Below are 26,536 nucleotides of genomic sequence, written 5' to 3' on the forward strand. Positions count from 1 at the left end.
CTACACTATTTTTTAAGCATTAAACTGTGTAAATAAATATAAAAATATATTTTAAGGCTATCACAAAAATTTCCGATATTGAAACCACATTTTTCGATACCATTTAAAAGTAGGCTCTAATTTGATTGTTTAGAGCCTAGGCTCTATACAAACCGCAACCTCAAAAGAAATAAAAAAAATAAAGTAAAAACTTCCCAGGCTCGAACGGTTTGGTTATGGACAATTCTCAATCTAGATGTATGAGTCTTAAAACAGTGGCTTTAACATTAAAAAGCAACTCAAATATAATTTTCTACAAAATTTCCCACTAGATCTATTATTGAACACGATTGTAAATTTTTACTCAAATCTAGGTGAAAAATTGCTTTTAGCGCAGGATAAATGCATAAAGTAGTTTGGTTTAAAAAGAGTAAGGACTTCAAAACTTTTTTTAACCTGTTTCATGCTAAGCTCGGGTAAATGGGTTACGTAAACAACCAACTTGCAATTTTAACAAAATTTATGATGTAGCCAACCCAAATTAATTGAAAAAAAACTATGATGATGACACTCCCATGCCGATGTCCCGCGCCAAAATGATGACGCAACGTCGGCCGCAGAGGCATTTTAGTAATTTTCTCATGCAGAGAGGGCCATCACAGTAATTTGGGATTCTACTGTCTCAATGGTATCCATCCGAAGAACATTCCAAAAGAAGATGCGAATCAACGGCTACAATTGGAGGAGGCCCACTACCAGTAGACTCGGGCCCAGGGTATCGGGACGGGTATTATTCGGGAATCCCTGTGTACAATCCTCGCCTCCCATTGGCCACTTCCCCCGCGTGTTCGTACGCATTGCCACGTAGGGTCAGAGTGGGACCCACCCCACACCAATAATAATATTTTGCCCTCGCCTTCCTCCACCACCAGTGACAAGAGAGAGCGGGGACCTCTCGATTTCGTGTCAAGAGAATCTCTTTCTCTCTCTAAAGTTTCTCTCTCCTCTCCGTTCTTTCTCTCTCTTCTTTGCATTCTCTCTCTCTCTTGCCGCTGTTTCGCGGCAAGAGTAGGCGGTTTTGCGGCAAGAGTTGGCGGTTTCCCTGTGATTTTTAAGGGAGAACGGCGGTTCTCCGGCGACATAGTGGTTTGGTCTTGTGGGTTTATTCAGGTATGGAAAGGGCTTATTTTCGTGCTCTCTCTCTCTCTCTCTCTCACACATTCATTTTCTCATTCTTGACTGGTGGGTTTGAATTACAACATGTGATCGTCTCTTCAAACCCCTCTCTTTCTCTCTCTACCGGTGTTTAAGACATGTGGCTTTGATTTTCTAATAAATGATTGACCTCTCTCTGTTTTTGAATGGTGGGTTTGATTAATACCCCTCCAAAGGTCGGTTTAATTCATGGTAAATTGTTTTCTCTCCTGATTTTGGAAGGTGGGTTTTGATTTTCGAATTGCAGTGTATGATCTCTCTCGTTTTAGAAAGTGATTTTGATGTTCAAATCGATGATGAATTGAATGAATTGATCTCTCTCTGTTTTTTGAATGTTGGGTGTGTGTTTCTTTGAAGTATAAACTGCAATTTGCTCTTCCAAAGGTGGGTTTAATTTACAATCAATGATAAATGATTCTCTCTCTCTCTCTCTCTCTCTCTCTCTCTCTCTCTCTCTCTCTCTCTCTCTCTCTCTCTCTCTCTCTCTCATTTGGGAAGTTGGGTTTTGATTTGCAAGTTGCAGTATATGATCTCTAGCGTTTTAGATATTAGAAAGGCGGGTTTGATTCTCAATTCTCAAATCTCAAATTAATGATCCTCTTTTGAAAGTTTGGATTGTTTTCTAGTATATTACAGTTCTCTCTCTTTATTGGGTTTGTTTTTAAAGTTTTTAGGTAGGAAGCGGCTGCACAGAAAAAATACATGAAGAGGAAAGCAAGATGGTTATGACAGTGATTTCGCCGAGGAGATCGATAACGGAAAAGGTGCTTCAAAGCCTCTCTCTTTCTCCTCGTAGTAGTAGCAGGTGCTCATATGGCGTGCTCGAAGAAGAGAGAGGAACGGAGCTCACGCAGCTGGGAGCCGAACGAACGAAGACTGTTCTCATTCTAATGAGTGACACAGGCGGTGGCCATCGAGCTTCAGCTGAGGCCATTCGAGATGCCTTCTATCATGAATATGGAGATGATTACAGAGTATGTTCATCTCTCTCTTCCACCCGTCTGTTTTCTATTGAGAGTAAATAGGAGACTTGACATGCTGTCTTTCTCCTGTATATTTTATCTCCTCTCTAGGGTTAAACATTTTCAAGCTCAACTTTTTCTCAGTAAAGCTCTTTCTCTCTCTAAATATTAAGATATGATTACCTCTCTCTCTCTCTAAATTTTGTAGGTCCTCGTAAAGGATGTGTGGAAAGAACATACAGGTTGGCCTCTGAATGATATGGAGAGGTCTTATAAGTTCATGGTGAAGCATGTACAGCTATGGAAGGTTGCCTTTCATGGAACCTCCCCAAGTTGGGTCCACTGTGTTTATCTTGCAGCTCTAGCAGCATATTATGCAAAGTAATTCTTACTTCCCTTTCTCTCACTAAATTCCAAATTATAACCTTGGCTCATTTGATTTGCTATTTTAATATCTCAATGGAATTTGAATTATTGATGGGCCACTCCTCTTTTGGTCCCCCATCTCTTGTTTGCTGTCAATAGCTGTATCCAAAATTCGTGTTCTAGAGAGAGAGAGTTTTTCTAAGAGATGCTTGGAAATATAATTTGATTTTAAACGAGAGAGAGAGTGTGTGTTTTACTAAGAGATGCTTGGAATCAGAATTGGATTTTACATGTGGGCACTGATTTGGATCTACTGATATATTAGGAGAGAGAAAGTGAATGTGCTTTGGTTTGTTGTGATTTGTTTTTTTTTTTTATAAAGTTTAGTTATTTTCAAGGAGAGAGAAACTGAATTTGTTTTTGTTTGCTGTGATGTGTTTGTAGAAAGGTGGAGGCTGGTCTAATGAAGTACAAGCCTGATATAATCATAAGTGTTCACCCTCTCATGCAGCATATTCCCCTTTGGGTGCTCAAATGGCAGGAACTCCATAAGAAAGTAGTTTTTGTCACAGTCATTACAGATCTCAACACCTGCCACCCTACATGGTTAGTTGCCCTAACTTCCATCTCTCTTTCTCTCTCTCTCTCTCTGTTGTCACAGTCAATACAGGTTTCAAACCTGGGCTACCCCACATGATTATTTCCCACTTTCCCCAAGTCTCTCTCTCTCTCTCTACCTGCGCTGCCCCACATGTCCCACTTGCCCCAAGTCCAAGTTCTCCCCCCTTCCCAACTACACACACACAGCTGAACCTGAAATTCATTATTCTAAGAACTGGTGTCTTAGTGCCATCTATCTCATTTTTTATTAATTCTGGAAATCTGAATTTTTTGAAGGTTCAACACAAGTGTGACCAGATGCTACTGCCCTTCAGAGGAGGTGGCCAAGAGGGCATTGCTCAAAGGCCTTGAGTCCGATCAGGTCCGAGTCTTCGGCCTCCCCATTCGCCCTTCTTTCTGCAGGCCCCTCCTCTCCAAGGTTTGTTTCTAAACTTATTTCTCTCTCTAGGACACTCAATTTCGTAGCGAATTCATCGATGCCATGCTACATATGTGCCCTCACAGGAAGAGTTGAGAGAGGAGTTGGAGATGGACATGGCTTTGCCTGCTGTTTTGCTCATGGGAGGGGGAGAAGGGATGGGCCCTGTTAAGAAAACAGCAAAAGCTCTTGGAGATGCTCTCTTTGATCAATCTCTCTCTAGACCCATTGGCCAAATTGTCATAATATGTGGTCGAAACCAGATGCTTGCTTCTGCTTTACAAGCATTTGAATGGAAAGTGCCTGTGAAGGTAATTCTTTTCAATTTTTGTTAAAAAGTCTCTTGCTCTTTATACTGGTTTTGTGGGTTAGCTTGCTCCAAATTGAGTGACCTCTCTCTCTCTCTCTCTACAACAAGAACATGATGTATCTTTCAATCACAGATAAGGGGGTTTGAGACCCAAATGGAGAAATGGATGGGAGCTTGTGATTGCATAATAACAAAGGTATTTTATCAGTGTGTTTTCACTGTTCTTCGTTAGAATTTTGCACTGGATTCAGTCCTCTCTTTCTATCCTTATCTCAATTTCTAACTTTTTGATTTGTTGGGGTTTCAGGCAGGGCCAGGTACAATTGCTGAGGCTCTCGTAAGAGGACTCCCTATTATCCTCAACGATTTCATTCCTGGACAGGTGAGATCTCTATTTGATAATTGATACTACTCAAAACAAACTTTATTGTACCCCGGTACTAGTAGATACACGACAACAATATCCTAACATCTCAAGACATTATGACTGGCAATGGGCCAGGCGGCCCGGTCCCAGCCCTAAAAAAGTAGGGCTTGGGCCATGAACTATGGACCGAGGGCTGGGCTGGGCTTGGCTAAGGTCAGTGTAAGCTCGGTTCGGGCCGGACCTCTTTTCTTCTTGTATGTTCTTTTATTTTTTCCTTCCTTTGGTTTTGGCCATTGCTACATGGACAATTGCCACCCTTACCTTTGGCTTTGGCATAAAATAATAATGACTAAAATACCTTTCATTTTACGTGGCTCCTCCATGAAATAAAATAAAATAAAAACTAAAAAACCATTCAATTTGTAGCTCCTCCATAAAATAAAAAATAACCAAAATACCTTTCATTTTATGTGTGCCAACAGGAAGTCGGCAATGTGCCCTACGTTGTCGAGAACGGCGCTGGGGTGTTCTCAAAGAGTCCCAAGGACACCGCCAACACTGTTGGAGAGTGGTTCGGGCCCAAGGTGGAGGAGCTAATGCAGATGTCTGAGTGCGCACGGCGCTTGGCGCAGCCAGATGCCGTGTTCAACATCGTGCGAGACATCGATGACTTGGCACGCAAACGTGGGCCCATGTCATCGCTTACGTACTCTTCTATGACCTCCTCATTCGCTTCTATCCCCATTTAGGGGGCTCGCACTCTCATTCTCATCCCCTCCTCTCATTTGATCACCATTAGGCCCTCAGCTTCGCTGGTTAACCGGCACTGTGTGCATAATTGGCACGTGTGACATGTAAAGTAAGAGTGTAATTCTTTTCATTTAGAGTCATTTGCAATAAAATTTAATTTTTTTTCGAAATTTTTGTCAAATATTTGTGCAGAAAGGTTGTTGTAAAGGAGCATATTTGTTTGGTTCTTTTATTTTGCTTGCGACTAGTGAAGATTGCGTGACTTGAAACGCTTAGGAAACTTGCGCTCCCTTCTTTAGCTCAAGTCATTTAAAAGCAACTTTTTTTTTTCACTTCAAGACATAACTAAAACTACAAATAAGTTTCCAAAAAAATTAAATATAAAAACATGGCTTCTTGCAAATAAGTTGAAAGAAAAATATAGGAAATTATATATTATAAGGTTATTTACTTTTGGGATATTAAGGTCAAAAGTTACTTTTCAATGATGTAAAGTTTAACCTATTGAAGTGTCATATTATGATGTAAATTTTGGCTCACTTGTCCTGGTTAACACTGTATCTTTTCTATTTTTATATAATGAAAAACAGATGGGGCCATCTCTCCCTACTAATTTACTCAAAAAAAAAAAAAGTATCATATTATTCGATAAATCTTATTTTAGCCTTCATAGTTTGGGGTTGTATATTATTGGAATAAAAAGGTCACAATCACTTATAACCATTCGATGTAAAATCTAATAGTTTCGGTATGTCACAAAGTGTGAAAAAAAAAAATTGAACTTTAGGCTTGATTAATACAATTATTGTAACCATTCAATTTCACATTCAACAGTCAAAATTAATAGGGACCACGTACAAAAGATAAATAGTCTTATAATATGTTTTTCCTTTAACGTTTATAGTTTTATACCCAATGAATTACATGCCAACATCTAATTCCACATCACATCTAATAGTCATAGATAATAATTATGACCTGTCTTGGCTTAGTGCGCAAGGCACAATTAGATTAAAAAAAACAAAAAACTGCTTCCACATGGAGTAGACAGTGTAGACTGAAAATGATAGGTGCCAAGTCATTCCAACATTTCCACCACTTCCATGGCACTACTTGGCTTATTTTATATTATCAAAGGATTTCATAGTCTTATAGGGGGTAATTTCCTTTTACTCGTTGAGGTAAATTAAGGAATAATTTTAGGATACTCCTTCCAAGTAAAACTCAATATAGGAGTAATTTTACGATCCTAATTTTTGGGAATATACCTTCGTCAACCAATAGCAAACCTCACAAAAGAAAATTTCCAAATCTTACACTATGCACTACAAAAAAGTTATTATCTCAAATTTGAAGTCTTAGAAAACTCAAAATTCAAATTTTTTTTTTCTTTTGAAAATAATCATACGGTGATTCTTACGTAATTTCTAAAATTTTAGATCAAAAAAATATCCCAAGTAAATTTATGCCTGAGGGAGTAGATAGACAATATGCTCTTGAAGCAACATATTATATGCACTTTCTTTTATTTTACCAAATTAACGATGGGATACGCATCAATCTGATTAGTCTGCAGCTTAGCACAAGGTCAATTTTAGGTTGTCTTATAATTCGGGTACTTCTCATAAGTGGTGGTTCGGGTTTTCGAGACTCAACCTTGTTACTAACAATCTCATAGAGATATGTTTGTTTGCGACTTGTTTTTACTACGAGGAACTCATCTTCAAAGAAGTAGGCGTCACGACTTTATATGACCACCCCAATCTCACAGTTAAACTTAATATTTCAATTTTTTAAGGAAAAATAACTATTTACTTTTAATACAAGATGTTTTGAAATGCAAACTTAACATGTCAATTTTTTAAAAAAAAGTAACCGTTTACTTTTAATACAAGGTCACAATTGTTCTTATCCATTAAATCTCAAATTAAATGTGTCATGTTCTAAAAAACTTTTTCAAACTTTGTGATGCACGTAAAGCCATTCAATTTGAGATCTAATAGATATTAACAATCATGACCTCTTTGTACCCTCTCATTATATACAATTCCATTTATCAAGATATCTAAAATGTGAACGGATAGAGAACCACTCCCAAAAACTTTTCACTGACCAAAAAGAATCACCCTTCTTTCCTTATTGTTATGGTTCGGAAAGAACCTCAAGCCTATAAATTTCCAAAACATTTCTTGAAAGTAAAACGTAAGATTATAGAGAAGAAATAGGCCAATACGCCACCACTTCAGCAAAACTTTCAGTCCTGGCTGAAGGAGTGAGTAGTTTGTCCCAAATCTAATATTAGAAAATATCCAAAAAAAAAAAAAAAGGTCATAACCACCTGAAAATCATCAAGGTACAGGAATCAACCAATTTAGAATTGCAGTGAATACAAGATTCCTTGGCTACCCCCTTGAAATCTATTCCGGATATGGAAACGTGCATGGGGTTTCCAGAATTTGGCTCCACTTATGTGGAGGCGGCCAAAATTATATAAACAACTCTTCAAGGCATTCGGTAATCTAGCCCTTTGAGAAAGAGATCTTTGCAATCTTGAGGTGTTTATATAAGTTTCCAGGATCCAGCAGACGTTTATAATCAATTCTTTCAAGAAAATGAAAATTTTAATATATAAATCATGTAATGTACCAAAACCTGTATTAGTAGTTCATGGAAAGAAATTTGCACAACATGATATAAATCCAGATCCGGAAAGGGAAAATCCCTTTTAGGGTTTACTCTAGTGGTAAACAACGGGATTACATGAAGGTGGTCAACAGTTCCAATGTCGGAAGTTTCTCTGAAGAATGAACAAAACCAACCTAACCTATAAGCATTTAAGCCCAATGGCTCATCTAGAGGTGCTTGTTGCCACATAACTGAGGTTCAGGGTTCGAACCCAGTTCACCTACTGAAAAAACAAGTAAAAAAAAAAACATGGCAGAGAGAACTGAAGAGGGCAAGGCGCCTAAACTCAGTAGCGGAAAACCATCACCAGTCCCATTGATGCGTTTTGAGATATTTGCATGAAAAGGTTTGAGGAAGCACCAGCTTGTTTCCAGCAGAGATCTCAGTTATTGCTCCTCCCTGGCAACAAATTTGAAAGGGAGGGAACACCTTGATTCTGCATTTCTTCTTGGGCCCTTCTCATTTCTTCAGTATCTGAGGACATGACCGAATCGTAAGTTAAAACTCACTATCTCATTAATAAAATCTGTCACCAAGCAGGATTAATTTTTAGAGACTGGTTCAAGTGAAAAAGTCACCCGTTAATGGTCCACCATCAACACCATAGACGAATAAAATTGAGAAAGAGAGAATGGACATACCCAAGTTCTCCATCAGTTTGGGTAGCAGGAAAACAGCAACCAGCATGAAGCCCACCATCAAACCCATGGGGCTCTTCACAAGAGATATAATGGAGAAGGGCTCTCTTATCTGCAAATAAAAATAGTGAGAATTGAGCTCCTCAAATGACAACGACATAGTCAACACAGTTTCATTTAAAAAAATAAAATAAATTTGTTACGTAGTCAATACATATTTTTATTTTTTTACTGTTACATATTCGACATAGTAATAAAATAATAAAAAATAATAACAGAAAAATGGGCTATTCACCTCATAATAAGATTCTTCTTGCAGAGGTTCTAACACTAGCTCATTCAGTGTCCTCCTGTTTTCTGTTAATGCAGCCTGAACCTTACCAGGATTTCTAGAACTGACATCTATACGAACCTGGCAATAAAATTGAATTGAGAAAAAAAAAAAGAACTGTGAAATCTGCATCATGCCTACATCATGAAGGAAAACATGGAATCTTCAGTGCGGTGGCCATTACCGGAGAAAAGAAGTAACCTAGAGCTGCTACTTCAATAAGATGTGTTCCGGCCGGTACACCATGGCTTTTGCATAACAAGTCAAGGAATCCAAACCTCATTATATAATTTCTATCTTCTGATTTGTTACAATCCTGATTATAATTATCAAATGGTTCTATCGTGACAAAATAAGTAGGAATCCAAACCTCATTGTATGATTTCTATCTTCTGATTTGTTACAATCCTGATTTTAATTATCAAATGGTTATATCGTGACAAAATAAGTAGGTTTCTTTTCAGTGATGCATTTTACTCTATTTTTAATACCTCAAATGAAGGATGACAAGCCACATTAATATCCACTGCATGGAATGGCTAAGGAAATAAGGTATGAATTGTGCAATGTTGGTTAACCTGGTATCTAAATTACATAGGGTTTTGTTGAAATTCATCAATACAATCTCCCCAAAGCAACAAATGATAACCATTGGATAGATTTTACTCAATTGCTTGTCTAAGGATCTAATTCTGTCCCTGTGATTATTTCTCAATCAAACTCTAAAAAGTTTGTTGTGTGAATAGAGGGTAATGTAATTACACAAAAGCACAATTGATAAAAATTTCATGCGGAAAGGTCATTGATCAAAATAAGTTTAAAAGCAAAGGTTAATTAAGTCAGGGAAAAGTTTATATAGAGCCAAGGCTCAAAACAATCAAATTTGAGCCTAACCTCAAAAATTTCACTAGAAGAGGTTGTTTTGAAGCCTAAATATCCTCAAATTGATCATCACAGCATCAAGATGCATAGACATGATAAAAAAATAGATTTAAACTTTTGAAAATAGTGTATTTTGTAACGCATTTTTGGACTGTCAATTTTCAACATTTTCAAGTTTTCATAGATCTGTTGATCTACACTATTTTTTAAGCTTTAAACTTTATAAATAAAAATGAAAATATACTTTAAGGCTATCACAAAGATTTCCAGTACGGAAACCACATTTCTCGACACTAATTGAAGGTAGGCTCTAATTTGATTGTTTAGAGCCTAGGCTCTATACAAACCGCACCCATTAAGTAATAATTTACAATGAGAGGAAAAGTAAGGAATGTTTTAAAACCACTGACTCAGCTTCAGACTCAGACAGGCCCAGAGCTGAATCATATCGACTCAATTCAACTAAGTCTATTGGAAAACGGCATAAATTGACAGACTCAACCACGAGATTTGTCAGGTAACCAAAAGCAGATCGCCTCACATGAGTCCCGAGTTTTAAAAAAAAATTGAAACACCGAAAGAAAGCAATTAAATATAATACAAAATTTCAAAGGATAACTTAGATGCAAATATGACGAGAATAGCATAAAGCAATCCTACAATATGGGAATGGATACAAAGAAAAATAACCATCTGGTCTGATAAAAGCAACTCTTTGGCCACCATTAAGTATGACTTTAACATTTGTAGATTTTCCTGGAAGACCAAGGCCTTTTGCTCCCATACCTGCCAAGCAGAAATATCACTGATCTCAAAATGCAGCAATTAGTTTATTGGGAAAATGGTTTCATTCATCAAAAATAAAGATTATTGCTACCATACATTAGACTTTAGGCTAATATCTAGAAGACAATGAAGAAAGGGATTACGTTGCTCCAATGCAGCCTTAGTGAGAAGAGAAGACTGATCAACAGACGGTAAATCAGGGAGGGAAAACCATTTACACATTATAACATCAAGAAAAACAAACAATCAATAAAGAAACAAAAGTATGTTTTTTTATCACAAAACAAAAGTATGGGAAGATTGGAAACCTACTGTGCTTGTATGATCATGTTGAAAACAGGCAAGTGACATTAGTAGTGAACTATCAAAAAGGCAAACACACAACAAGGTCGCAAATTATAAGAGACCAATAGACAATAGAGAAGAACTGCATTTAGAAAGTTTATTCCCTAATATCCCTCAAAAAGAAAAACTATTCCCTACAGAGAACTGTGGCTTATTATTTTTCTTTGTAGGGGACTATATTAGATGGAACTATTAGCCACCTGCCAAATGCAGGATATAACCACAAGCAGCAAGAGGTTTCAATGAGGAAGCCGAGAGTAAGCTCATGAAATTACTTAGTTTTACTAAAGAGATGTATGCAAGTAATAGGGGGTCAGGAAGGTGTGGTCATGTGAGTTAGATGCCATTACGTGCTTTCACGGTATATAAGCAAAGGAAAAGTGGAAACAGAAGTATCCCTTAGCCCATTTTTAAGTTTCAGTAAAGCAAAAACCTAACCTTGCTAACTATTATTAACTGCATTGGTTGTTTTCTCTGACATTAAGAATGGATATCATCATATATCTACTACTATATGATTAAGCAAATATTAAGGGGTGGACAAGTATCAAAAAAAAAAAAATGGACCCTATGCCTCGAAATAAGGTAGGGCAAGTGACTTTAAATAGGTGTTAAGGGTGGAGATTGTGTGAAGAAATCGAGATAACTAATATGAGAGAAACAAAAGTAAAGGGCGCATCTCCTTACCATCCCAGAGAAAAATAAACAACATTTCCTCAAATCGTTGAATCTCTTCACCAAAACCCAAAAAAAAAAAAAACTCATTGAATTTCCTCACCAAAACCCCCCACAAAAAAAAATAAAAAAATAAACAAAAACAAAACAAAACAAAACTTAAAAAGAACTTGAAAACAACAACAATAGCTATCATTTTGTACCAAAGTTCAGAGATATAGAGAGAAATACGTGAGAGAGGTAGTGAAAGGAATATGAGATTTAGGAAGGATAAAAGTGAGATATTTCAGAGGAGAAAAAGTACGAAAACAACAAATGAGAGAGAGAAGTGACATATAGAGAAACACGTGAGAGAGAGGGGAAGAGCGAAAAATATGTGTGAGAATGGTTTCCTTAAAAATCTCTCTCTAGATAGACAAGAGACATCTTTTAAAAAGGTGTGAGTTTTTAAAATCCAAACTGCCAAAAAGACACACCCAGATGAGAGATAGAATGGTTTCCTACAAAATCTCTTTCTAGATAGAGATAGAGACGTCTTTTGAAAAGTGTGAGTTTTTAAAATCCCAACTGCCTAGAAAACACCCAAGATGAAAAGGTGTGTCTAAATAACAATATTCAAAATTCGAACCTCATATAACTACCGCTACCAAACACTACAAGTAGAATATCAACATTGTTTTCTCTCATTCATTTTCTCTTTCCTCATTCTCTCTACTATCACTCATTCTCTCTTTACTATCCTCACCAACATCTCTTTTTACACCATTTCTTTTCAATATCTCTCTCTACTGATTACAAGTTTCATCATACTCACTATTCCTCTTACTCTCTCTGACTGAAAGCCTAACAAGACCATATTGTTGAAGATAAAAAATGAAGTAATAAAAGGTACGTCTTTATCCCTCTCCTTCTATATCTATACAATCCTCTTCCCGCTGAGCCCCCACTTTCTCCTCGGCCCACAAAGACAAAATGTATAACTGGTGCCAACAGTTCATCACGAAAGAAAGGACTCACAGAGCCGGGATCACTAACTAATATAATAGTATAATAATATAATAAAAAATAATTGTCTTTTTTCTAAACTTTCCCCGGTTCCGTTGCTACCGCAGGCCTTACGCAATCGATCGGATAATATAGATATCCCTTCAACATAGGTCATTGAAAGGATCTCAGACAACCCACCAAAACATGAAAGCCAAGATCTTTCAAAAAATTGATTCCTTTTTGAAGAGTGTATAACCGCATGGATAAGCTCACACTAACCTGTCAATTTGGTATTTTCCTTGGGTATGTCTTATGCTCTTTTTTATTCCTTGGTTATATCCGTAATCTATAGATTTCATACTCTCTATGGCCCTTCTGGAAATTATGTGATGATTTATTTGTCCATTTTTAAAGTTTATATTTTTGAAGTATTTAGCCTGAAAACCTGTCGTCCTCATGAAAATAAAGATGCAAAATATACTTTTGCGTCTATCTACTTTTAAACTTTGATTTAGTCCTTAGTTTGTTTGAGGGAAATTAATTGAGAAGGATGGTCATGATTCACTTAATTTGTGACTGACTTTTGGGGCTTACCAATCCTTTAGGGTATGTTTGGTACCACCCTAATATCCTAATATCTAAAGATAATATAGAATATAACATAATTTGAATTATGAAAGTTTATAAACCCTGATTGTTAGGGTCAAAACATATCTTTTAAGATTTAAGTAACCACCTAATATTCAAATCCCAAAAATTTCAACTATGAATTGAATTTTTGGAATACCAAAAGGAACATTGGGCGGCTTTCCATTTTCCATCATAATATTGATGGGATTTGGTTCTTGCGAACTCTATCTCTCTTTAAACCCTAGATGTCAAAACCTTATTACATCTTTGCTCATAAACTTGCAATGGGTTTGCACTTTGCACAAAGCTTCACTAAGCTTGCAGATTCGTTGCCTTTTCTCACCGGAGGAATTTGTTCCCATGAACATAATTAAAAATGGGTTTTGCAGAGGACAAGGAGTCACTCACTCTTGGTGGGCCTACTCCCTGTAATTTTGGACCTACTCTCCATGAATATACTCCCTGAAAATTGAGACCCATTTCCCTCACCTGCTCAACCTTCTTTGTTTTCTCTCTCTATCTTTGTAGTTTTTATTAAATTCACACCCCAAGAGGATAAAGATCTAATGCATCTCTCTCTCTCTCTCTCTCTCTCTCTCTCTCTCTCTCTCTCTCTCTCTCTCTCTCTCTCTCCTTTGATGTCTTACACCCCAATGTTGTGATGAATCTTCTCTCCTACAATTTCTCTCTCAAACCAAATTCTCTCTTCTATACTTAGATAGAGAAAGTGTGAGATTTAGAAGGTACCTCACCTCACCTACTCGAGCTTCCTTGCTAAGCAATTATTGGATTCAAAGTCTTGGTTATAGCAAACAGCCATTGTTGGATTAATTTTGGGTGGATTAATTTTGGGAAGTCTTCTCAAATTATGGTTCTACTGGTCTATATGCCTTATCGCAATATCCAATTTATGAAAGTTTGGAATTATTGGTAAACAATCAAACAGGCACAAAAAAGAAATTGTTAAGATAATATAATCTAACATATAAAAAGCCAACAAGGCCTTTATTCAAATTTACAAATCTCTAAATATTTAATTCTTGTTTTTCCAAACATACCCGCACAGCTTTATGGTGCATTATTTACTTGGGGTTTGTTACATACATGAAATTCTTGGGGCTTGATTGCATATTTATGCAATCTCCCACTGCAAGATGTGATGAGTTGCGTGAACATTTATTGCATATCAAAATACTATTACATTGCATGTCCTCTAACTATGGCAAATTTACCATGATATTTATGCCATTGCCTATTTCATTTCTACGTCCAACGCACGTAACTATTACATTGTATGTCCTTTTAACTATGGAAAATTTACCATAATATTTATGCCATTGCCTATTTTCATTTCTATGTGCAACGCACGTAAACCCACTAGTAACAATTAAATCAAAGTTTGTACCGCTGCCTGTTTGGAAAATATAGAAAAGAAATTCTATAATTTGAACCTTTTATGGAGTTTCTTGGGATATGCCTAGGACATATTTGTGCTCTTGCAAACGCCTAGAAAGTACAAGAGGGAATCAATGAGATTTACTCACCAATCGCATTATACCTTGGCAATGATCTGGGGTTGTCAAGAAAACAGAAACATTTTATCAAAACAAAAAGGTTTACAATGTTATACAAACACACATCATAGCTAAATTCTCTTTCCTGAACATAAAGTTAAGAAGCAATAGAAGTAAACATCTAGTTGCATTGACCATGACAAATGAAGAGATATATGAAAAGGAACCATCACTCTTACGCTCTTTAATGAGGTCTACGAAGGAGTTAAGTAAAAGATTTTAATAATTCGTGGATGAAGAATTACCAACGATACAAAGCCAATTAGATCTCCTGCAGATTAGGATCTCCAAGGATTGTGACATTTGAAAATAAATGTATAGAAGAACAAAAAGGAAGAGCAGGAGTGTTGAGATTGGAGTGGTTATTCGCAATAAAAAGAGATGCTAATAGTTAAGTTGAAGATTCTACTAGTTTGAGGATGAAAATTTACCAACGATACAGAGCCAATTAGATCTTCTGTGGATTAGAATCTCCAAGGATTGTGTCATTTGAAGCCACAGGTATAGAAGGGCCAAAAGAAACTGCAGGTCGTTGAGATTGGAGTGCTTATTCACAATACAATAGAGATAATTTCTGAAAAGCGGTCCTAGCTCCCAAAATGAACAGACATGGGGAGGCCCCACACTATATAACTTGGAATTTGTATCCAATCAGAGGGCTTTTTAGATCATGCGATCATACCTACCCTAAAAAGAAAGTATGCGATCATCAAAGGTGGCTTTTTAAGGGGGCATTTGACAACTGCGAGCAACATGTTTCCCTGGGAATCCCAATGAAATTGGGAGCCAAAAGGAAGAGGGAAATCAAACTAGTCTAAACGTGGGAACCTTTGTTAGATAGTGCAAGCCAAATTTCATGTGTGCATGCGTGGCAATATATAAACAACTCCAAATATTTAAAGCAAACACACAAGAAAACGAGAAAACACAACTTTTCAGTTAAGCAAAGTAAATGCTCACAAATTTGTTGGGGTTCGTAATCTCCTGAACTCAGTTAGGCAAGCAGGCCCTTCTAGACCATCTGGCTTATAACATGCCATCAAAACCCCAATGGGTAGGTCTCTCTCTCTTTGCTAGGATCTCAGCTCAAGATGAGGCATGGCATGTTATGCTTTGGTTGGGGTTGGATTTTCTCTAGAATGGGGGCTTGAGGTAAAGCTAGGGTTTCTCTCTAATGGGACTTCTCTCTCTCTCTCTCTCTCTCTAAGCTTCTATCTTAAGTTTCAACATCCAACCCTTCAAATGACCTAGGTTTGGGCCTTATATAGAATTGAATTGAAATATGGGTGGATAATCAATGTTCTATATACTACATGGGTGAATTATCAACTTGTGTCCCATCACTTTCCAAAAGAACAAATGTTTTAGGGTGATTTTGATAAGAAAATCACTTATTACTCTAAGAAACTTTGGTGATGCATTCATCCATCAATTCCACTGCTTATTTCATCATTTTTCTATGGGTATGTGGCCATTTTGGGTTTGTGAAGTTGTAGAGAATCGACTTTGGAGCATTTTGCACCAAATTTCCACTCAAAAACTCCGAGTATTGAGGGAATTAATGAGTGTTTTTGTGAGTTTGGGACCAACATCAGCAAGCTTCAAAATGTAGCAGTAAATAGGCTTCCGAATCTCCATTGATCTCCAAGGGATCCATGGCAAATCTTATCTTGATGGAAAGATGAGTAAGTCAAGAGTATGAACACCAAATTTCAGCTCAAGATTCCTCCTGGATTATGAGCTGAAAAGTGAGTAGACGTCACCCAGCCAGCAACAAGTGAAAGTAATCAAACCCTCCAACTTCTCTCCAGAATTTCTTCTTGATCCAAAGCAGGAACCGTATACATATATACTAGTGGGTTTACGTGCGTTGCACATAGAAATGAAATAGGCAATGGCATAAATATTATGATAAATTTGCCATAGTTAGAGGACATGCAATGTAATAGTTACGTGTGTTGCACGTAGAAATGAAATAGGTATGGGCAAAATTATTATGGTAAATTTGCCATAATTAGAGGACATGCAACGTAATAGTATTTGGATATGCGATAAGTGTTCACGCAACTAATCACATGTTCTTGCAGTGGGAGATTAGATAGATATGCAATCAAGCCCCAAGAAATTCCTGTCCATAACAAACTTCGAGTAAATAATGCACCATAAAGTTGTAAGGGTATGTTTGACAAAACAAGAATTAAATATTAAAAAATCTGTAAATTTAAATAAAGGCCTTGCTGGCTTTTCATAGTTTTAGTTAATTTATTATCCTAACAATTTCTTTTTTGTATCTATTTGATTCTTTACCAATAATTCCAAACTTTCATAAATTGGATATAGCAATAAGGCATATAGACCAGTAGAACCATGATTAGAGAAGACTTCCCAAAGTTAATCCAACAATGGTTGTTTGATGTAACCAAGACTTTGAATCCAACAATTGCTTAGCAAGGGAGCTCAAGTAGGTGAGGTTAGGTTAGGTGCCTTCTAAATCTCGCACTCTCTCTCTCTACGAATAGAAAACAAGAGAATTTGGTTTGAGAGAGAAATTGTTGGAGAAAGGATTTCATCACAACACTGGGGTATAAGACATCCGAGAGAGAGAGAGAGAGAGAGAGATAGATGCATTAGATCTTTATCCTCATTCAATATAAACTACAGAGATAGAGAGATAAAACAAATGTCGAGCAGGTGAGGGAAAAGGATCTGAATTTTTTGGGAGTAGATTCATGGAGAGTAGGTCCAAAATTACAGGGAGTAGGCCCACCCACGAAGAGTGAGTGATTCCATGTCCTCTGCAAAACCAATTTTTAATGGTGTTCATGGGAATCCATTTTTATTGTGCTCATGGGAATGGAGTTTTTGAGATTTTCATTTCAACCATCACTGAGAAGGTAAAATAAAAGGGTAAGAGAGGAAAAAACCTATGGCAGCAACAAATTCCTCTAATGAGAAAAGGCAATGAATCTGCAAGTCTAGTGAAGCTTTGTGCAAGGTACAAACCCATTGCAAGTTCATGAGCAAAGATTTAATAGCGTTATGTCATTTGGGGTATAAGAGAGATAGAGTGCGCAAGAACCAAACCCTGTCAATATTACGATGGAAAATGGAAAGCCGCCCACTGTTCTTTTTGGTATTTCAAAAATTCAACTCATAGTTGACATTTTTTGGATTTGAATATTAGGTGGTTAGTTAAATCTTAAAAGATATATTTTGACCCTAACATCATAAACATTCATAATTCAAATTATGTTCTATTTTATATTATCCTTAGATATTAGGATATTAGGTTGCTACCAAACATACCCTAAAGGATTAGAAAACCCCAAAAGTCATCCACAAATTAAGTGAACCATGAGTATCCTTCTCAACTAATTACCTCAAACAAACTAAGAACTAAATCAAAGTTTAACAGTAGATAGATGCAAAGAAGTATATTTTGCATCTTTATTTTCATGATGATCACAGGTTTTCTAGGCTAAATATTGTAGAAATATAAACTTTAAAAATGGACAAATAAATCATCACACAATTCCCAGAAGGGGCCACAAAAAACCACAATGAGTATGAAATCTATAGTTTACGGATATAACCAAGGAATAAAAAAAGAGCATAAGACATACAAATAGAGAAAGAGAGGAATAAAGGCGTACCTTTTATTACTTCACTTTTTCTCTTCAACGACATGGTCTTGTTAGGCTTTCAGTCAGAGAGTGTGAGAGGAAGAGTGAGTATGATGAAAATTGTAATCAATAGAGAAAGAGAAAGAGAGATGTTGAAAAGAAATGGTGTAAAAAGGGGTGTCGGTGAGGATAGTAAAGAGAGAATGAGCGATAGTAGAGAGAATGACAAAAGAGAAAATGAAGGAGAGAAAACAATGTTGATATTCTATTTGTAGTGTTTGGTAGCGGTACTTATATGAGGTTTGCATTTTGAATATCATTATTTAGACACTTTTTTATCTTGGGGTGTTTTATTGGCAGTTTGTATTTTAAAAATTCACACCTTTTCAAAAGATGTCTTTATCTCTATCTAGAGAGATTTTCTCGAAAACCATTCTATCTCTCATCTAGGGGTGTCTTTTTGGTAGTTTGTATTTTAAAGACTCACACCTTTTCAAAAAACATCTCTATGTTGGCCTAGAGATAGTTTTTTAAGGAAACATTCTCTCTCACATATTTTTCTCTCTCCCCTCTCTCTCACGTGTTTTTCTCTAGGTCATTTCTCTCTTTCTCATTTATTACTTCCCTACTTTTTCTCCCCTAAAATATCTCACTTTTATCGTTCCTAAATTTCATATTCCTTTCACTATCTCGCTCACGTATTTCTCTCTATATCATATCTCTCGACTTTCATATTCAATTGGTACAAAAGGGTAGCTATTGTTTATTTTTTTAAAAAAAAATTGGGTTTTTTTTTTTTGAGTTTTTGGTGAAGAGATTCAACGGTTTGAAGAAATGATGTTTATCTCTCTGAGATGGTAAGGAGATGCAACCTTTCCTTGTTTTTATCCCTCATAGTATTTATCTTGATTTCTTCACACAATGCCCACCCTTGACACCTATTTAAAGTCACTTACCCTATATTCTCTAGGCATGGGGTATTTTTTTGACACTTGTCCACCCCTTAACCTTCACTTGATATGTAGTAGTATATATATATATATATATATGGAAAGCTCTCATGACAAAGAACAACATATCAAAAAATGAGCCCATTTCTCAATGGAATTGGGAGATATGGCCTCAACAAATCATCATCTTGTGCTGTTTTGCTGTTTTGCTGTATTTTTGCCCCATGGTGAATAGCATTCGAGGTAGCACAGGAATAATATGCTACACCCAATACCTTTTAGTGTACAGTACCAAATGATATCGGATTGACCCCAATTTTTAAAGTCAAGCTTTTTAAGGGATTTTCTACCATCCTCCAAAGTTCCAAGTCGGTCGGGTACCGTTTATGGGGGCTCTCTTGTAAATCGACCCACTTTTATGTGCTAAACAAGTTACCATGCATGCTATCAAAATTGATCCCAGAATACCTCAGCGTCTTGATATCATGATGGCCCGCTTTTGGGGCGATATCTTGGGGGATATGAGACAAGATTTTGGCTCATATTGGTGCACATCTGCATCCATCTCGATAGGTTTGACCGACCACCCTTATTAGCCGTCCGATCGTGCATTTCAAGTCACAACCAATCCCAAAGCCCACGGCATTTATTCGAGAGGTCAAAATTGGCTCCCAATGTGATTATTTGGGAGCCTTCCTAAGGCTTTTTGACTTTTCCAATTATTTTGCCGCATATGTTGCCAGTTGCCTGTCAGAGTGGACAACCCTATGCTTTCTCAATTGGGGGGCCACCTTGAATTGGGAGCGTCAACTAACCTGGCTTTTAAGGGGGTTTTTTCCCCCCTTTTTTGGGTAACATGAGGCCCTGATGCCCACCCTTACGTTTAAGCCTATTTTCAAGAACAGGTTGCCACACTATGATCCAGTTCTGTACTCTATATTTGAAGGAACTAGAGTTAGGTGCTCTGTTAGAAAAATACCCCCCAACATATAATTTGTCTGGGAAATTTGGTGCTCATAGTTTCCCCAGCTTCGCAGCCTTAAAAGCTGGAAACCACCTATTTTGACTGTTCATTGAGTGATTCATTGATTAGAGGTTGATTTTACCTTTTTGAATGTGATTTTTTGGTTATAGCCCAACCATATCAATATGAACAAAATATGTGGTTCAGACCATAATTAAAAATCCAAAAAATATGTGATAACTCTCTCTCCTATCCCTCCCTCCTCTCTCTCTCTCTCTCTCTCTCTCTCTCTCTCTCTCTCTCTCTCTCCCCCCCCCACACACACACACACACACACACAAAAACAAGAAAAAATTGCCTCTTTGGTCAATTTCTTCTTGGTGATTTCTTTTGTATAATCATAATTTCATCATCTAAAATGAATAGATCAAATAGATAAGACCACCAAACTGCCTATAAAAATGACAAAGCATGCCCACATCAGAAATGAATTAAAGGTAGATTGAGTGTGTCATGCACATAGTTTTCACTTTGCAATTACAAGCATATCATTGCATACTCACCCTCGTTTTCGATAACAATTAGTAACAATAACCATTCAATAAGATATTGCAACAAATGAAACAACCCATACTTCAAATGATCAATCTCCAAACGATAATTGTGTAATGGGTTGAAATAACTACCATCTATCCCCTACAAAGCAAAGTGAACTGATTCTTAAACAATAGGGGCATATATAGATAGACAAACCATTTTCAAAAAAGAAATGTCCACAAAAAGACAATCTATGTAATTTTCCCTAATGCCATCAAGCATCTCAATCAACTCCCAAGCATGTAAATGCAACAAAATTTCTTCTTTACTTTGTGCTCAAACCCTCTCAGGGATAAAAGGAATACTGCCACAACAAAATCTTCCCAGAAAATTGAGGATATTCCATTTCCATCTAAAAACAACAAAACTATTCACTACCCAATAAAATCGAATGCGACTACTTTGCAACCAAAAAGAAGAGCTAAAAATCCTAGGCTATAATAAAAAGAGAAAATCAAACAGATACAGAATCAGGAATCAATTTCTCAATTTTTTAATAAAAAACCCTAGAATTCGGGAAATCATTGGAAGAGTAACTGGTGATAACAGCTGTGTAGTATGTGACTCCCACCACACCTAGAAATAGGAGAACCATTGCAGAGCCCAAGCCCTTTGGGGCCGTAAGAATTTGACAACATTTCAGAACATCAGAGCTCTAGATCAGCGCATAATGGAAGGAGAGAGAAAGGAGGATCTTGATGGGGATTCTTAGGGTTTTAGGTGGGAAATGGATGAGAAAAGGGCTTTTAGGGTGCACACCAATGTTAAGATAGAGACCAGGTCTAGACTAGGCGAGAGAGAGCAGTGGTGGGGGGGGAGAGAGTTTTATTTGAGGGGAAAGAGATAGAGAGACAAGTAAGGATACGTCGAGCTTTCAATTCTGTGAACTTAAATCAGCGCATTAAATACAACTAACAGGTCCAGAGAAGTAAACTTTGTAAGTTTGTAGAGATAATTCTAGAAAATGTGAATCGTGATAATAGTTGATTACTGATTGCTACCATGAGCTAATTACTGTAATTTTCCATTCGTGAATGAAATCATTGCTATCATGCATACTACATACTACATACTACATGCTACATGCACACATCTGTCACTATGTGTCTGTGTTGTGCATACGTGTTTTGAACTTTTGATACTTGTGTCAGTATGTATCTTATCACTTGAACCTGCTAAGACTTTTATTTCAGGGGCTAAGATGGGAGAGCTTCACTACTGAACCAAGAAGTTAAGCGTATGATAAAATCACGACACAGCGAACCAAACACTTGTGACCACCACTTTTTGTTCTCTCATTCAAAAGCGGCTTCTCGACCAAAGTGTTGCACTAAAGAACATATTCCACAGACATCTTCACAAGCTCTAAATGTAATCACCTTCAACAAAGTATGATTTCCTCTTCCCTCACTTTCCACCTCTAGAAAACACAGTATGCTCTTCTAGTTTGGTACTTAAGAAATATATCTCATAGAAATTTGTGTTGGTTTCATTATTATTATTTTTCTTTTAGAGAATTCTTCCATATCCGTGCTGGCATTTGACAGGAAAGCAACAGTGAAAAGTTAACCTTTGCCTCACAGGTGCACTGCCAATCACTCGATACCTCATACCCTTTACCTCCTCTCTTCTCCTCCCCCTCTCTTACAAAAAAAAAAAGAGAGAGATCACAACTTCTCTCTCGGTCTGCTGCTCCCCCCAACCATTCACCCTCTCTAACTTCCCCCTCTCTCTAATCTCCCTCTAAACTGCCTTTTCTCTCTTCCCCAACTCTCCTTTTCTACATCCCTCGTTTGTTTGCCCCTTGTTCCTTCAACCTAAATTCTTCTCAGCCTACTTTTCATCCCTCTACAATCCTCCTCCCTCCCTTTGTCCCCCACATTCTCCCCTCCCTGAGCCATAGAGATCTTGGATGATTTTTGGGAACTTAAGACCAGCCACATTCTCCCCTCCCTAAGCCATAAAGATCTTAGATGATTTTTTAGAACTTAAGACCAACCACATTCTCCCCTCCCTGAGCCATAAAGATCTCGGACGATTTTGGGAACTTAAGACCACTCCTACACTGGTGACAACACCAAACAAAACACTAATTCTTCTCAAGACATTGTTTACCTATTCTACTCTCTAATGCTCTCATCTTTTCCTCTACCCTATTTATGTATTTTTTTTTGTTGAGGATTGATGTCTTGTATTTTGAGGAAATATATTTGCCAAGGTGAAGTCAAAAAGACGATTCTGAAAGGTTGTTAAAAGCTTAAAGGAATCGTCCTAACAGGTTGACTTGATGGATTCGGCCCCTGCGGGGGTTCGGGGGCGGTAGCCCACGAGGAAAAATTTGGATATATCCGTATATGGGATTCGATATATCTGAAACTTGATATATATATCCGTACAAAGGTATTTCGGTAATTTGTACCATCTATCTGAGACTTGATATATATCGTTGAGATTGGGGGTTCATCCAAAGTTAATCGTTTAGGGAAAAATGCAGATTTCTTTGTATTAGATAAAAACAAAGAGGCGTGAAGAAGAGAGTATTGTAACCCTATTTTCCAGTGCCAGTAAAGAAGCTCTAATCTCCAGTGAATGTAGACACGTTGCCGAACCACGTATATTTTTGCGTTATGATATATTGTCTCTTTCTTTTGTGTTTGTTTCTTCTTTCTTGTTTTTCTTGGATTGTTTTTCGTTTCTACACTATTTTTATCTCTTCCCCCTCCAAATGTTCATATTGTAGTCTGAGCACCCAATTTGTGGGATGTGGTCTTTAAAAATTTAGATGTAATACACTCTACTATTAATATAAAGATCACCATTTCCTCACAAACAAAAAAAAAACATGTTTATGGAATTATAAAAGAGATCACCTACGGATTGTCAAGAAGTAACAACACTTACGAGAAGGTGCACAATTTTTGAAGAATAATCATAGTTCTTAGTAAAGAGCTCCAGGCTTTTGTACTCTAATTGAGTTAAATTGATTTTTTTTTTTTGAGAAGGTTAACCTTAATTAAGTTAAATTGATTATCTATCTTGTCTTTGCAGATGGGTTTGTATCTATATCCACTCTAGTCTTAGCTTAGCTTATATCTCAGATTAATAACTAGAATTTCTTTCGATACATTTACAACCTAATATTTGAAGTTCCAAGATTTACCTTTTTCTATAATAAACTAAAACTCAACACTTCATGTTAACATTTTCACTCATGATCCACTCCTCTACTTTTTCAACACCATCAATTGCCCACGATTATCACCAATGCTGAATGAGTAGGATTAATCTCCATAGAAGATAACGATCATCACAATTTTATTTTAAAAAAAGAAAGGGCAATATTCGCCAATCAATTATCCATTCAAATGAGTTCAACGACAAATCACTCGCAAACAGAAAAATTCCACAGCTTAACAGTGTCGAAATAGATCTCTGCTTTGTACGTATATAATCCACGACACTGCAACTAAATGAGAGGAAAAATAAACCATCAAGAACAAACACTCAAGATCTCAATTACCATTTAAATAACCAGATCAAAGACAAAACAGAGTTAAACAAAGACAAATCTATACCAGGTCCTAACAAGCGTAACTTATTACATAGTGTAACAATACATTGCATACCATACCTTCAATCTTTACCCTGCCATTAATTGTAGAACCTTCGGCAGTCCTGCATATCCAACAACTATCAAATTTTCCATGCCCTATAAATTTACACTACCCACTTACAAGAATTACGGAAATTAAAAAAAAGAGGAAATAGATCGAAACCCCAGTGTTTAAATTGAAAAATTAGGGCTTCGGTGGAAGAGAATGTACCCCAAAGAGTTCGATGGAGTAAAGGATGAGAAGAGACAGAAACAGAAGACTTGCAGAAACAGGAGGTGCCAAGTAATCGCCATGTCTGTTTCTTCGGTGGATTGCTGATACAGGAATGAGAATTTAGAGCGATGGTTTTATCTCTGCTACGTACCAAATTTTTGATAAAAGAAAGGGAAAATTGCAAAGCCCGCAAAATGTACTTTCTACTTACTTTACTCCACGGGACTTAATAAACGGCGACCCGAACGGAAAATCAGCGATCCGAATTGGATGTTGGCGAGCCCGTTCTGAATTCGACCATAAAATGGGATAAAATATTGGCCAGCCCTTGTTCCAAATCCAGCTATAAAATGGGATTCGGTTGAAAAGTGTTCAAGCCTGATTTTACTATTTTTTTAATTGAAAAATCTTCCAAGCCATCATGTTGATTTTACCTTTTTTTTTTTTTTTTTTAAATAAAGCATGCCAGACTACGTGGGTACCCCCACCTAGTGTAGGCCAACCCTATCAGGTTTTAAGTGGTGGCAACCAATGTTTTAAAAAACTGACGCGATTTGGAATAGAGCGATTTGAATTAGGTATCGGCTAACCCGTTTGAATTAGGTATCGGCTAACCCGTTTTAGATCTTGCCCGTTTCGGATCCGACCATAACATGGGATTCGGATGAAAAGTCCTCAAGCCACTCTGATGATTTGACTTTTTTTCTTTTTTGAAAAATCTTGCCTCACGCACATTAGGCTTAAAGCCGTAGCGACTAGTGTTTTAAAAAATTGGTGATTCGATCCGGAATTGAGCGATTCAGATCCGGTATCGGCCCCGGGTCCTCCCATAAAATGTGATTCGATTGAAAAGTGGAAAAATCTTCCAAGCCACTATGTTGATTTGACTTTTCTTTTTATTTGAAAAATATTACTTTTCTTTTTATTTGAATAATATTACGCCTAGCCATGTTAAAGCCATTTTATATTGACTCTGCCTTCTAAAAATCTTTGATGTGAGACTATTCATTATCCCTAAAGCAAAAGAAGGTTTAAAATAGTGGGCTCGTCTTGTAGCGTGCACATAACTTCGATGTGAGAATTTATTTCAAGTTACATTATCAATTATCTCACATTGCAAATATGAATTTATTTTTTTATTTTTAAAAATTTATTTAAATATGATTGCAAATTTATGTTACTAAATTACATATTTCTATTAACACTAATTATTATATATTAGATTTATTTATTTGTGAAGGTCATACCCTTGTTTTTTTAATCATGTTTATTACAATATTGTAATTAATAATTATACTAATTACAATGATAGTCAAAATTTATATTTTATTTATTAATTTATTTGCATTATAAATTATGCAATGTATTGTTTTTTGTTATAATTGTCAATTATATTTTTAAATTAGATGATATTATAAGACAAATTTCAAATTTATTATTATTTGTATATTAAAATGATGATAAAATAATAAAATACAAACCAATAATTATAATTTTAATGTATAATATTGTATTTAGTTAGGTTTTAATAAATGTTTGATGAGAATCTTCATTCAAATAAATAACATTTCAATATTCGTATATTGATGCAAAAAATAGAAGCTACTAATGTAGTGCTCTCATTTATAATGATTTCTAAAAAGAAACATTTATAATGATTTTTAATAATTTTTAAATTTTTTTTTAAAGCCGAATCCAACTGATTCCCGATTCGAAACGCCGATTCACCGATCTATTTTGTAAACCATCCGAGACACCGATCTATTTTGTAAACCACTAGTGGCAACTATGAAGACTAGCCTATGCCTCTAGCCAGGTTTTTTCTGGGGAAGTTTTTGTATATTTTTGCTCTTGTGAGAGTATGTACTCTATCATCATAATGCATCTCAAATTTTCTTTGCGGGTATCCAATGTATGACACATTATCTATATGGTTCATTTTTAAGTGTTCATGGATTTGCAAGATCTGCATCATTTTTTCGCTACAATTTCTATAATAGGTGGTGGAAATTGATTTTAGAGCCAGCATAGAGATTTTTTATTCCCAAAGTATT

The 26,536-nt window shown here is 36.4% G+C and overlaps 2 protein-coding genes across 7 annotated transcripts; one reads left to right on the forward strand and one right to left on the reverse strand.

Annotated features, from left to right (window-relative positions):
- The first annotated feature begins 912 nt into the window (after positions 1-912).
- LOC18442588 (monogalactosyldiacylglycerol synthase 2, chloroplastic) lies at positions 913-5,158 on the forward strand. Of its 4 annotated transcripts, none has more exons than XM_011628105.3 (9): positions 913-1,149; positions 1,862-2,168; positions 2,365-2,537; positions 2,967-3,128; positions 3,420-3,561; positions 3,648-3,872; positions 4,005-4,067; positions 4,179-4,253; positions 4,721-5,158. In XM_011628105.3, the coding sequence occupies exons 2-9, from the start codon at positions 1,914-1,916 to the stop codon at positions 4,985-4,987; spliced, it is 1,362 nt and encodes a 453-aa protein (XP_011626407.1). In that variant the 5' UTR covers positions 913-1,149; positions 1,862-1,913; the 3' UTR covers positions 4,988-5,158. The 4 variants fall into 4 exon arrangements, with proteins under 4 accessions (XP_011626407.1, XP_020528015.1, XP_006852865.1 ...); XM_020672356.2 differs by having other exon boundaries at positions 1,869-2,168; XM_006852803.4 differs by having other exon boundaries at positions 1,094-1,416; positions 1,869-2,168.
- Positions 5,159-7,590: 2,432 nt separating this feature from the next.
- Positions 7,591-24,988, reverse strand: LOC18442589 (ER membrane protein complex subunit 7 homolog). 3 transcript variants are annotated; one of them, XM_006852804.4, is made up of 8 exons: positions 24,694-24,988; positions 24,480-24,583; positions 24,287-24,330; positions 10,202-10,310; positions 8,827-8,890; positions 8,607-8,723; positions 8,315-8,423; positions 7,591-8,147 (listed from the first exon to the last, which is right to left on the reverse strand). In XM_006852804.4, exons 2-8 carry the CDS (start codon positions 24,560-24,562, stop codon positions 8,056-8,058), a joined length of 618 nt encoding a protein of 205 aa, XP_006852866.1. In that variant the 5' UTR covers positions 24,563-24,583; positions 24,694-24,988; the 3' UTR covers positions 7,591-8,055. The 3 variants fall into 3 exon arrangements, with proteins under 3 accessions (XP_006852866.1, XP_011626409.1, XP_088711943.1); XM_011628107.3 differs by lacking the exon at positions 24,694-24,988 and adding an exon at positions 18,175-18,220 and having other exon boundaries at positions 24,480-24,590; XM_088855817.1 differs by lacking the exon at positions 24,694-24,988 and having other exon boundaries at positions 24,480-24,590.
- Positions 24,989-26,536: the final 1,548 nt, after the last annotated feature.

Source organism: Amborella trichopoda, chromosome 13 (assembly GCF_054954075.1).
Source record: "Amborella trichopoda isolate Santa Cruz 75 chromosome 13, AtrichopodaSantaCruz75HAP2 v2.0, whole genome shotgun sequence".
In the NCBI taxonomy this organism is placed as follows: domain Eukaryota; kingdom Viridiplantae; phylum Streptophyta; class Magnoliopsida; order Amborellales; family Amborellaceae; genus Amborella; species Amborella trichopoda.